At 32.4% G+C, this 13,191-nt stretch overlaps 2 protein-coding genes across 2 annotated transcripts; both read right to left on the reverse strand.

Annotated features, from left to right (window-relative positions):
- Positions 1-1,025: 1,025 nt before the first annotated feature.
- Positions 1,026-4,076, reverse strand: LOC107922651 (DNA-directed RNA polymerases I and III subunit RPAC1). The gene is made up of 9 exons (XM_016852776.2): positions 3,723-4,076; positions 3,249-3,434; positions 2,978-3,107; positions 2,799-2,879; positions 2,489-2,688; positions 2,158-2,253; positions 1,945-2,038; positions 1,589-1,705; positions 1,026-1,428 (listed from the first exon to the last, which is right to left on the reverse strand). Exons 1-9 carry the CDS (start codon positions 3,855-3,857, stop codon positions 1,325-1,327), a joined length of 1,143 nt encoding a protein of 380 aa, XP_016708265.1. The 5' UTR covers positions 3,858-4,076; the 3' UTR covers positions 1,026-1,324.
- A 1,309-nt stretch (positions 4,077-5,385) lies between these two features.
- Positions 5,386-10,791, reverse strand: LOC107922470 (26S rRNA (cytosine-C(5))-methyltransferase NOP2B). Its single transcript, XM_016852519.2, has 18 exons — positions 10,735-10,791; positions 10,361-10,650; positions 9,738-9,910; positions 9,583-9,646; positions 9,366-9,499; positions 9,118-9,201; positions 8,956-9,030; positions 8,796-8,867; positions 8,620-8,693; positions 7,898-7,950; positions 7,543-7,652; positions 7,057-7,125; positions 6,894-6,968; positions 6,637-6,729; positions 6,473-6,552; positions 6,296-6,395; positions 5,861-6,180; positions 5,386-5,769 (listed from the first exon to the last, which is right to left on the reverse strand). Exons 2-18 carry the CDS (start codon positions 10,641-10,643, stop codon positions 5,703-5,705), a joined length of 1,926 nt encoding a protein of 641 aa, XP_016708008.1. The 5' UTR covers positions 10,644-10,650; positions 10,735-10,791; the 3' UTR covers positions 5,386-5,702.
- Between the last annotated feature and the right edge of the window lie 2,400 nt (positions 10,792-13,191).

The raw sequence follows: 13,191 nt of genomic DNA on the forward strand, positions 1-13,191 counted from the left end.
GTGCAATTCGACATGGTAAGTTGAAATAGTTTATAGCCCAAGACCTTCAACAGCCTCCTCAACACAATCCATGAACTTCCCGAAGAGGCAACTAATATAAATCCTAAGGTAAGAAACCTATTAGAGGGAAGTAATGAAGAATGAACCCCTTCAAAGTCAAAAAGAAAAGCACACTTACAGAGCGCTATGTAGATAAGTACATCAATGGAAAACCCTCGCCAATTGGAATCCTAGAATGTAAACTTTGATAATAAGGATGAAATGCTGTGTTGGATGCTTGTGCAACTAACCCTCTAATAGTAACAGTGACAATAGCTAGATATCAAGTCAAGCGAATTTTGGTTAATAGTGGTTAAGTGAGTTACCCCACTTTGATCCTGTCCAAACCTAACTGGAGAGGGTCATGTTTGGATGATTACTACTTTCAGATATTGAAATTTTAATTTTATGATTAATAAGTTACTGGTTTAGTAACAAGAATTAGAAGGTTGGTTTTAATTTTTGAGGGGGGGAAAACCTTTTAGGCTTGTAAAGTTTATTATGCTTGTTTGAAAAATAAATTGTGGTTAGGTGGTTCGATGGAAATTGATATTGTCTGGAAACGACAACGAGATTGTCTTTGTATTCTTACACTATTGCATATGTTTCTTCTATTTTCTTTCTTGCTTTGTGTCTCATATCTCATTCTTGAATCCAAGACCACATAATCACATCATTAAAGTGTATGAGAAAAGTGGCGTACTGATCCATCTATATATATTATATAAAATATTTGCAAGTTATAAAACATTGATCGAGATATAATCATAAAAAGACAAGAGAAATCTAAAAATCAAAGTCCCTTTCACTATTACTATATTTAATGGGTTTGTTTTGACATTTGTTCATTAATTGTATTTTTAATATAAATATATTCTTTCTGCCCTAAAAAAATCCACTGATCTAATCACTGTACTAATAACCAATCAATCATTCATCAGAGAACTGATGCAATTTTACTGTTTTTATGCCACTAAAAGCAAAGCTGATGAATTGGCTACTTCATAAGGTTAAACCATGGATCCTTGTATTACAACTATATATTAATTCAAGACCAAAAATGTAAAAAGCCCATCACCAATAATCTATCCCTCTCATTACACATTAACTCACAAAAATCCACTCTTTTTATATATATATGTGAATCATACCATCTGCCCCTCCAAATCCCATCCATGAACCAAAAGATGAGAAATGAAAAAGATTTGCTAAGAGGCAAGAAAATCTCCTTGGATTAATAGAGAATCCATTGCTTCTCTCATCCTTACTAACCATATTAAAAGCATCATGAGAGCTCCGTTATCACGCGTTCACACTTGTCTTCTAAAATCTTCACTGCTTCAGTAAATAGAACTTCAGGAGGTAATGCTCCAGTAGATTCAATGGTGACTAGAAAAGGGGAGAAAAACATATTAATCTCAAGCTGTGCCTAACCTTAAGTTGGTTTGAAATCAATGAAAATATATTAATCAAGCAATGGCATTAAAGAAATCTAGAACTAATTTTGACAACGCATGCAGAAGACATAGAGTAGCCCCACATTACTTACATATGAAATGATCTTTAACACGGCGCAGTGCCACACGTTTCTCCCAATCGTCACCTCTTATGCATTCTCTGCAAAGTGTGCACGCACGTGGCCTTGCTACAGTTGCCCTTCTCCTACCTGCTTGGCAGCCAAATTCTTCATTAGGAAATGTACCTAAAACAATATCTCCTAACTTCACATGCTAAAGCATATCAAGCAGAACCGGTCAGCACTATCACATAGCTACTGACCCCACTATTAGAGGAATATAATCCACATTTAGTAACGGAATACTGGAAAACCCTTTTATAGAGGAAAAAAACATAATTACCAAAATTTACACCATATAGACAACAAATCATAATGAACAGAAGTACCTTTTCCAAGATCTTCTATATCAAACACATTAACTGGGCATTTGCTTTTGAGTTCTTCAGCAAGGTCATCTTCGATATCTTCCAATAATACAACCTAAATATATAAATATATCATAATATTGTAATAATATAGAGTCAAAATGAGATAGAATAAACGAAAGAAATGAAGAAGGTTTAGAAAAGAAGAAATCTACAGTTACAGTCTATCCTTACCTCAGGAAGCATCCGATACCAAGCAGTGGCCACTGGGGACCACTTTGCATGTGTTTTCCCAATGCCTTTAACAGCATGTGCTTCCAGTTCAATTTCCTAGCAAAAAAGTTGGAACTTTTAGTACACTCGAAAAACTTCATAAGGATTAGATTAACTTCTAACAACTTCAAAACGGATCCTGAACTAATGAGAGCAGTACACAAAACCTTCTTAATCTACTAGCACCACATTTAGCTCGCGAAGAGATTTTTTCTAAACCTAAGGCATGATCTGCCATCTTGACATGCTTTATGAGCAATTTTTGAAACAAACAAAAGCATGTAAAATATACCTGTCCAGGGCCAAGTTTAGCAATAATAATATCTGGATACTTAGGGATAATGGGGTTCTTGACAAATTCTGGAATGGTCTCTTGACTGCAACCAAAGTAAGTGTATGTTTCAGGCTTTGATGATGAATCTGAAGTTGCATTTCTTGTTTCCTTAACCAGTTCACTCCCATTAGGCAACCACTTTAATGCATCCGATTTAACTGCATTATTATACATCATTAGAAACAAGGCAAAGCTATAAAGGGAAGACCTATTAATTTCATTCAAGTAAAAAGGTTTCATGTTTCACTGATAAGGCCCAAAACCGTACCTGTAATACGTGGACTACCTCTTTTACACTGAACATGGAGTTTGAAAACAACGGTGTTCTTTTCATTTGGCTGATCATTTTCTACAATTGAAAGAGACAAAAGTAAAGAATTAACAAGTGCCCTAAGGGTAAACTCCATAAATTCAGATAAACCATCAACCAAAAAAAATGAATTAAACCTGAAAGATAATCAAAAAGCCTTGGGTCAACACGGATTGGAACGAGGCCCAACCTATGAGCAAGAACTTCATCTTGGATTATTGATGTGTTGTTTGCAATGAGAACTTTTTCAATTGCCATTGTAGGAAGCTGCAAGCATAATCAGTTCTATCAGTACCAGCACAGACAATATGCTGCAAGCTAACATAGCTAGCATATGATAGCATGCAATAATGTCATTAACATAGCATATGTTAGCACTGAAAAGAGGTAGACCAAAAAGTCACAGACCTCAGCTATAAGGATCCTCCTGAATGAATTGGCAATAGCTGCATCAATACCGATCATATCAAACTCCATGTCATCTTCATTGAGTCGAACCACTTCAACTCTAAAGTTGTTAGAGAATCGGTCAAGTCGTGAACTATTATCAATTCCCATCGATGCATAAGCGCCAGAATATTGAATACTCTCAGTCTACAAGCAACAAAAGCCCCCAAAACATAAGACGTTTAATTATAATACAAATAAAGAGACCCACAAATTTCATAACCTTAAGAACAGAACAAGACAGATGATACAAAGAAACTAACCCAAACCCCAAATAAGGAAAAAGGCTCCATTTTTTTAATTACCCAATTAAACAACCCCAAGAAACCACTGTTTCTTAACACTCCATATATGAATAAAAGGTGTTCATGAAAAAATTTCAACTGAAGATGTGTGCTTTAGGTGATAAAAAAAAAGGGGGTAAGAGAGAAATACATGGATAGGGGCGTCCTTATTGCATGAAACACGACTTCGTTGGAGTTCAAGATGCGGTGGAAGTTGACCCACTGGCACATCTGGCAAATCCCAGATTGAAAATTTCTTCTTTTCTTCTCCTGCCCCCTCTGCCATTGCTTTGTTGCTTAGATTTTGCTGTTAGGAATTTAGGGTTTAAATGGGAGCTGAAAAGAAAGGGGTTTTAGCTATCTACACGGTTGAGGAGAAACGCGTATGTTTAGGGTTTTAGGAAATCCTCAGCCCTCGCAACGCTTAATACATAATTGGTAGAATTTTAAAAAAAATTAGACATTATTTTTAAAAAAATTATTTCATACATTGTTTTTGAAGTATTCTAATTTCACAAACAGGTTAATTTTTTTATAAATATATTATAAAATACAGTAAAAATTAAAAAAGTTAAATAACATTTATCATACATTCATTTTTTTTCACATATCAAATCAAATTCAAAAAAGCTTATGAGAGAGAAATATTTTAGGTGTTTTAATTATATTAAATAAATTATTGAATTTGTTGATTGAGTCTAAACTCAATTAGTATGAGTATTATTGTCAATGTAGGAACACGTGGGTTTGAGTGCGCTAAAACGCATTATTCTCCTATTTATGAGTTGATGAGAGGTTATAGGCAGTCCTAAGGGTGTTTAATCGGTTAACCAATCAGAACTACCATTAACAGAATTAACTGACCATTTTAAATTCTTAACCGTTAATCAAATCGAATTTTTTTGGTTAGTTCTGTAGGTTAACCGAATTAACTGAAATTTATATTTTTTTTGTTAAAAGAAGTATAAAACATATCAAAATTTAACTGAATTAGTCAAATTTAATATATGTAAAATGTATATAAAAAATAAAAATTTTTGGTTGATTCGGTTAATTAATCGATTTCGAACCGAATTAACCGTTAACTGAACTTTTAAAAAAATTATTAACCGACCCCAACCGAATTAATTCGGTTTTACCTGAAATTTGCACACCCCTAGATAGTTCTAAGTATTATATTAAAAAGATATGATATAATGAGATTGTTAAAAAATAAATAAATTATTGAATTTTAATTATAAAAAAAATATAAGATTGGTTTTTATTGTGATCTAGTAATCTTAATTTTTTTTAAAAATGGAAATAAAAATAATGAGCTGAAATATTATTTTACCTTGATTTTTCAAATCCAATTAACCCACTTCTAAGTAGTTTACTTTTCTCAAAAAAATAAAAATAAAAACAAGACTGTTTAGCATTTTAGTTAGGGTTAATTTATAAGATATCCTTATATTATGGTCTAAAATTGAAATTGATGCTTTAATTAGAATATTAAATTATCAACATATACGTAAAATTTGAAAACATACCCTTTAAGCCTTATTTATTGGTAAAAGGAAACAACCACTCTCTTTGTAAAATGTCATTATCACAATACATTTTCATAGTTTTTGCTTCCCATTTCTACTAAAATTTAAAGAACAAGAAAAACACTCGCCTTAGATTACATTGTGAAATGGGATCACATTTGGTAATCTTAAATGATGTTATAATTTCGTTATGACTTTAGATTTCATGTATAATTCCAAAATTTGGATCAATATTAAAAGGACTAAGCTTGCTTTTATGTAATCTTAAATTTGGACCAAATAAACTAAACAAAATAATAATAATATAATATATCAAATATTCTACCATAACCGTCATCATACACTCTTTGAATAAAACGCAAACGCTGTCCTAGTTTTACTCCTTAAGGTTCAAGATTAAAAAGGCAAAATAACAATCGGTGCTAAAATAAATAACAAAATTAAACTAAGAAATAAAATGAAAACAAAACTTCAATTAAGGTGGAAAACAATAAACAACAAAAACAGAACTTTGATTAAATAGTAAACATTCATGCAGTCATCCAGTTTTAGTTCTCAAATCACTGCATGCTGTAAGCATAATGGTACCAAAAGAAGCATCATCATATTCCAGTCTTGTCTTCCTTTGGTTGCTTCTTTTGCCCCCTCATTGCCTTTCTCTTCTCTTCCCTACAACATGACCAAAGATTTCAACAAGGTTTCTCATCATATTCACCATAAACCAACTTTTTAAAAAGGATTGAGACAAGCCATATCTAACCTTGCTTTTGAGATTTCCTCTTTAGAAGGAAATTTTCTTTTCCTCTTTTTCGATGTCGCTGCCAATTCTACCTTCCCATTTTCGCTTCTGTCCCGGTTTTTCAATGTTGGTGGTGATTCAACCTTTCCGTTTCCAGATAACCCTTTCGCCTTTAAGCTCTTCTTTTTCCCTTTCGGGCTTTGTTTCTTAATCTTTTGTTGTTCAATCTCTTTTTTGTTGTCCTCATCACTATGGATCTCCTCTGGCCTCTGAGTTTGCTCTACTGTTTCTGAACCATCAGAACTTACAAGATTCTTCTTTGTATTGCTCATTTTCTTCAACTAAAGAAAGTCAAAGAGGACAGAAATATCAATATATAAACAATGTGGAAAAAGTGCTTGGAACTGAGATCACCTTAGGGTGAATGACATTATGTAATTTACGTTTGAAATTTACCTTTGCCACAAAAAAGCCGTCCATATTATGTACATGAGGATAAAACCGCCTTGTGTTTTCTAAGGATGTATGAAACCGATGCTCCCTAAATCGGATATATCTGGTTAAAGGAGGAAACAACGTTAGATAAAAAAATCAGTCTCGTCCGGGAGAATGTCAAAGAAAAATGATCATTACCCTGGACACCCAAAGTCGAGTCCACATGGAACTACTTTGACATCTCTCTTCTTGAGTGCATAGTCAATGACAGCTTCATTCTATAGAGATACAAGTCAAAATGAGAAAAAGACTGAACAAAATTTGAATGGTTGGAAAACCAGAAGGGCATTCCTTAAACAAACCTCTGGAACCATCATGGAGCATGTTGAGTAAACGATGTATCCGCCAGTTTTGGAATTTGCATCAACCATATCAATAGCAGCAAGTATCAATTGCTACAAACCAAAAGATTTGTGATGGCATGAATTAATCTCTTAGCATATGCAAGATATAACAAAAGAATCAATTTATCTCCTTTTCTGCTGACTCCGAACTTAGGATAATTACTGTAGTTCCAAAATACAACCAAAAAGGAAAAAAGCACACCGAAAGTACGTACCTTCTGCAAATGGGCACATTTTTGTATGTCATCTAAACTTTTAGAGGTTTTAACGGATGGATCTTTGGTTATAACCTAAACCATAGAGTAGAGATCATTAAATGCGAGCACAAAGCAGTGAGCAATACACCAAATGCGGAATAAGGTTAAAACAAATGCTTACTCCTGTACCACTACAAGGGGCATCCAACAACACTCTATCAACCGAATTCTGACCCAAAACCTTGGGAAGCTGAACATTAACACAAAAGCAGAGAATTAGAATTCTGTCTCCTAAGTGTATACGACCCTCAAGAAAATATGAAGGATAAGTTTAGGCACTTTGTTTTTAACCTACAACTCATCTGAGGCACCCAGAAAGAAGAACTTAAAGAAAAAGGAAAGAAACAGGATTCAACACTTTGGCTCTGATTGGTATAAAGGATGGAAAGGAGTGAGAATTGAGAATTTGTTAACCTAATGGTTAAGCTACAAAGTAAGAAAGTAGTCATGAATACAATTTGATTAACAAAGTATCCATTCTCACTCCTCTTCATCCTTCATACCAAGTAAAGCCTTTATGCTTTTGAAGCTCTTGAGCTTGAAACATCAACTCATCAACTTATCATGATTAGTACTGTATTCTCTTGAGGGGCAGAGAGATGCTAACCTCCCTCCCATCATAGTTACAAACTATTGTGTTTGCCACTCCCATGCGATGCAAATTTGCAGTAAGTGACTTCAGCCTTGTTTCCTTCATTTCATTTGCAAAAATTAACCCTGGCCACAATACCAACAAAATATTAGAAAGGAATTTGGAAACAATAGTAAAAGACATATTGAACAAAGACCATATCACCACTATAAAAGGATAATTATTTATGTTTTATTCAACCAACTCAACCTTCCAAACTATATATTCAACATTGACAAGCAAATTAAAAAGGTAAAATTAAACAAAATAGAAAATCACAAAGAGTCAAAAACAAAATTCAACGGTTTGAATGAAACATAGACTAACATACCACTATTTTTCATGAGAGCAGCAACATAAGTTGTTTTACCACCAGGTGCAGCTCTGCAACAGGCACAATTATAATAAAAAAGGAGAGAATGATGATCTTTACAAAAGATGAGTTTTATACTTTTATTTTTTTATGGGATGATTGTATCTGGAAAAAACAAAAGCAATTTAACATTATCTAATATAAATGAGCACAACAGGCATCATGGCTACCAAGTGAAGGAACAAACTAGTAGTTGGAAGAATGTTTGGGATTTCACAGTAGTCCAAGTACACACCATATATAGCGTGTAAAAGCATCCATCTGATTAAACATCTGGACTTTGAGTTTAAGGTTGAGGTCGAGCTTATACGATATATATAACTGTAAACAGCAATGAAGCACCTTAATGCAGTGAATGTCTATTAGTGTCTGACCCCAACCACAAACTCGTGTCAGTGTAATCTGAATTTTCTGCTTAATTATATGGATTAGCCTCAAAATGAGTTACAATGTCAAAATGGAATGTCTGCAAGACTGCACATCTTATAATCATGTCAACCGGAAAAAAAAAGCATCTCTCCTAGCACAGATCTGCAATATGGATATTGCAAAACATTATAAACTCCCAACATCAGTTTCCTAAAATACAGCTCACAAGGAAGATTTTCTTCAAAAAAAGAAATCAACAAATGAAAAGGCAAGGCAATGATAACAGCAGTTCATAGAATGGAGTAACTCACGCCATATCAACTACTCGTTCCTTTTCCTGAGGAGCAAGAGCCATAACAGGCAAAAAGGAGCTTGCACCTTGTATCTGTTGGAGAAAGAAGATAGGTAAATGAAAGTGCCACAACACTTACTTCTACAAAACAATTAAAGAAATAGGATGGAAAATGTATAATGAAAGAACACATACATAGTAAAAGCCAGCCAAATACTCTGGAGTGGCACCAATAGGCACATGTGAATTATACACCACCAATCCGACCTAAAAATTGAAAATCAGCATTCGTTATGCACTCCATTAGAAATAGAGGTCTCAGATAAATGAAAATTTAAAACAAGGTAGTTCTTACTTTTGACCACTTGCTTAATTGGTCTAGTTCTACTCCTCTTTTGGAGAGAGTATCAGCTAGATCCCTCCTGCGAGTCTGCATTTCGAAGGAGATTATAGCTATAGTTGACCTGAAAATGCACAAATCAAAGATGAAGACAGCAACAGAGAAATGTATATTTACCCTTAAAGTGTTTGCCCTGATACATGTAGGTCGAGGCTTTTCAAAAGCTTCAATAAGTTCCATGAGTTCCACAACTGGAAACATCTGTAGAAGAGATGGCAGATTTAACATAATAATTGATCAATAAACTTTTTTTAAAGAATAACCCTCTCCCTCCCTTACTTCAAAAATGGGAAGAGGAAGAAACATGCAGTGCAAAAAGACAAAAGTATTGCAGACAACGAAAATTAGAACAAGATGATCATTACATCCACCAAAACCCCTATGAGGAATTCATTGTAGCCATAGTATGAACCCAAATCCATTTTAAGTTGGTCAACATAATCCTTCCTTGTGTTTCCCTCTTGCCTCAATTCCTTAAATTTTGAGAGCACTCGAACAACTACAAATAAATGACAAACTCTTAGCAAATTATATGATAAATGGCTAACCATGAGATAGAACATTAGCAGAAAAACCACTGACTATCTTTTATTCTCATCTGAAGATTTGCAAGATCAGGTGGACGTTGTTGCTCTGCTTCCAGTTCCTGATCGGTAACATGAAAGGAAGGAAATATAAGCACCTTCGCAGAATTAAATTAGTAATAACAGGAAATAAAATCAAATTCAAAAGAAGACCTCTTTTGTTGGCAATCTAAACTCATCAGACTCTTCTTTAATGTTCAACTGCATTTCTGCTTGTGCATCTTCTTCTTCCCTCTCCCTTTGTTCATCAATAGCCCTTGACTTCTCCTCAATATCAGTTCCATCTGAATCGGAACCAGAACCTGATGTAGAACCAGAACCTCTGTCTGCAACATCATGATACAACAATGGTAATCACTATGAACCAGATAGCACGAAATGCAGAGAAATTTATGAAACATGCTAACATTTCTACCATGCTAATGCAATGGAAGCTATGTTTGCTAGGACTCTTATATGTCACTGATATGATTGAGTTCCATTTATCCCAAGTTTTTAATTGCATGGGTGGCAGGCACCCACATGCCAATGTCCACTTTCATGATATGGGTACTTGAAGAACAAGATAGATGCAAACTAGAATTTTCAGTTCCTAAAGCATAAACTCATCAAGGACCATTATTAAGCAGTACTTCGCACACAAATCAAAGTTGCACCTACAAGAAACTATTGAATAAACAAAAGGCTTGAAGCTCAAAATCATATTTGCTATAAGGCATTAAATTCGATGTAACTAATGTAAATAAAGAATTTACAGGGAATTAACAAATGGGTACCTTCATCTTCATCATCACTTCCTTTAAGGAAATCATCAGCCAAGGGAGCATCATCATCATCTGAAATATCAGAGGCATCATCAAAATCAGACACTTGTTCATCCCCATCCAATAAGTCTTCTGCTTCTTCTAATTGTTCTTCTTCGCTCTGGCCATCAGAAACATCATCAAAGACCTCATCTTTTTTGGTGGGTCGTTTTTTCTCAGTGAAAAGATGGTTTCTTTGCTTTTTTTTTAGAGGCGGGTGCTTCGATTTTGCTCCTTTGTTCTTATTAGCTGCCATTTTGAAACTGAAAACAAAAAATCGCACACAAACACAGGAGTTTAAGCTCTTCTACTCAATAGCAATACCTAAAGTAACACTGAAGTTTTACCTGAAAATTAGGGTTTTTCTTTTTTCAGTTTTTTGAAGCTCTCTAGGGTTTAAGCATTATATGTGTAATAATAGTATCTGAAACATAAGAAGACGCCATGGCTTTTGGGCTGAATTTGGGTCAGCCAATTTTTAAGGTTTGGGTTTTGGTTTATGAGTTTGGGTTTTGAGAAATTTAAAAGAATAAGGGATAATGTCAAATTTAGTACTTGTACTTTTGTAAAAATATCAATGTGGCACCTATGCTTTGAAAATATCCAATGTAGCACCTAAACTATCAATATGTGTTTTATTAAGGTACTTTTACTTTCATAAAATATTTAATGTGGTACGTGTACTTTGAAAATATCCAATTTGGCACCTAAACTACCAATATGTCTTTTATTATAACAATTGATGTTAATATTGTTAGTGAAAAAGCTAAATAAAACCAAAAGAATTTAATCTAATTTTAAAATAACTAAATATATGATTAGTTAAAAAAGTAACTACTAAATTTACATGAAAGTACATTACTTTCAAGGATAATAAAAAATATTATTTAAAATTCAATTAAAATGTTATTTCAAATGAAAACTCTTGAAAAAAAATGACCATTTACTTAAATTGAAAATATGAGGTTTTTGTTTATGTAAATTTAATATTTACTTATTTTTTATTAATTTATTTTTTAAATTTATTTTTTTATTTTGTTTTCATACTATATTATCCATATGTATTCAATGGTTTGAAAAGAAAAATTTACATGTCGAATTTTCATTAATTGGTTTAGCAATTTATTAACGGTGTTAACACTTATTAATAGTTCATATACCACATTCGATATTTTCAAAGTATAAATACCATATTAGACATTTTATGAGAATATAGATATAATAATAAAACACATATTAATAATTTAGGTAATACATTGAACATTTTATAAAAGTACAAGTACACATTGTCCACGTAATAAATTGGGTCCACTTTATTTTCAGAAAATACTTTTAAAAAATAATCATAATTTCTATAGGGTTAGAATGGTAATAACAAATTTTTTTTTTTTGATTTTAAAACATTCTTTAAGAAACATTTATCAGGATTCTGGATTTTATTTCTATGGTATTGTATCAAATAATAATTTATTTATATAATTATTTTGAATGGTTTATTTATTTAATATTTGGATAAATAAATAAAAACAAAATAAAGATTAAAAAATTATGGATAGCAAACTTTTCTCACATTTTTTTATCCCTACCAAATGATATTTTTCTCACTTTTAAGATCCATTTAAATGGGAAGTAAGATTAGTTTCGATGAAGTTAAAAATAACGGTGGGGATGAAATTAATTTCAGTAGCGGTGAAATTAAAATTAATAGTAAAATATATGTTTAAATGCAAATGTACAAGTGATAGTGAGGTGAATTATAAAGAGGTTAAGTGAATTACAAAGAGATTATAGAGTGACCATTATAAACATTAGATTTAAAAAATAACATGATAAAAATTATAATTTATTAGGAAATTTAATACATGATTTTTTTTAATAATCTCGTTATAGGTTCTGATCATATCTGCTATTTTTGATACAATACCTAAAACTATCCATAGTCCCAACCCATAAATAGAAAGACAGTGCACTCATGTCCTCTTGCATTGGTAACAATGTCAATATCAATCGAGCCAAAACTCAATCGACATAATTATTTATCTTTTTAAATTGTTTCTACAATTCATTTTGTGTTTTATTGATTTAATATATGTTTTTTCTTGATTTTTATAGATTAAAATTAAAACTATTAAATAATAGTGTATAAAATAATTAATGTATTTAATATAAAATACTTAATGCATTCAAAATAATACTTATTATTTATTGTTTATTTAATACTAATAAGTTAATGCCAATGAGGCATTGATTCAGTTGGCAAAAATGGAGGCCTTAGGTCTTAAATAATCATATTTGAGATCATCATGCATGGGTCTTGAAGTACCATTATATGCAACTGTGATGTGTGGGTTTAGTCTAGTTAATTAAGTTTGTTGAATTTAGTCTAGATTGTACCACCTTTTAGAATCTCTTTTAACATTAGTGGTGCTTGCTGCAGTGAGAATTGTAATTTGTTATTCCCTTAGTGCAATGTCTATGTTAATACAACTAAACACTATAAGTGTCTTTTTCATTCATTAAAATTGGTCCCATTAAGCATGTGTATATAATTTATATTAGCAGAGATTGTGGTAGCAGAAGATAAACTAGCTGAATATAGAACAAAATAGATAAAAACAAGCTCACATGAATATTCACAAGTAAACATTAAATCCAAAACAATGGCTAATCCCATATCAAGATACCAAACACAATATTAATATAAAGTTTTTGGACATAAATATTAGTTATAAGCAATATTTTTGTTGTAGCAATCAAATAATGAACCAACCTTTGGGCTAACTTATTACTCACATAAAGTACCT

This window comes from Gossypium hirsutum, chromosome D01 (genome assembly GCF_007990345.1).
Source record: "Gossypium hirsutum isolate 1008001.06 chromosome D01, Gossypium_hirsutum_v2.1, whole genome shotgun sequence".
Taxonomy (NCBI): Eukaryota; Viridiplantae; Streptophyta; class Magnoliopsida; order Malvales; family Malvaceae; genus Gossypium; species Gossypium hirsutum.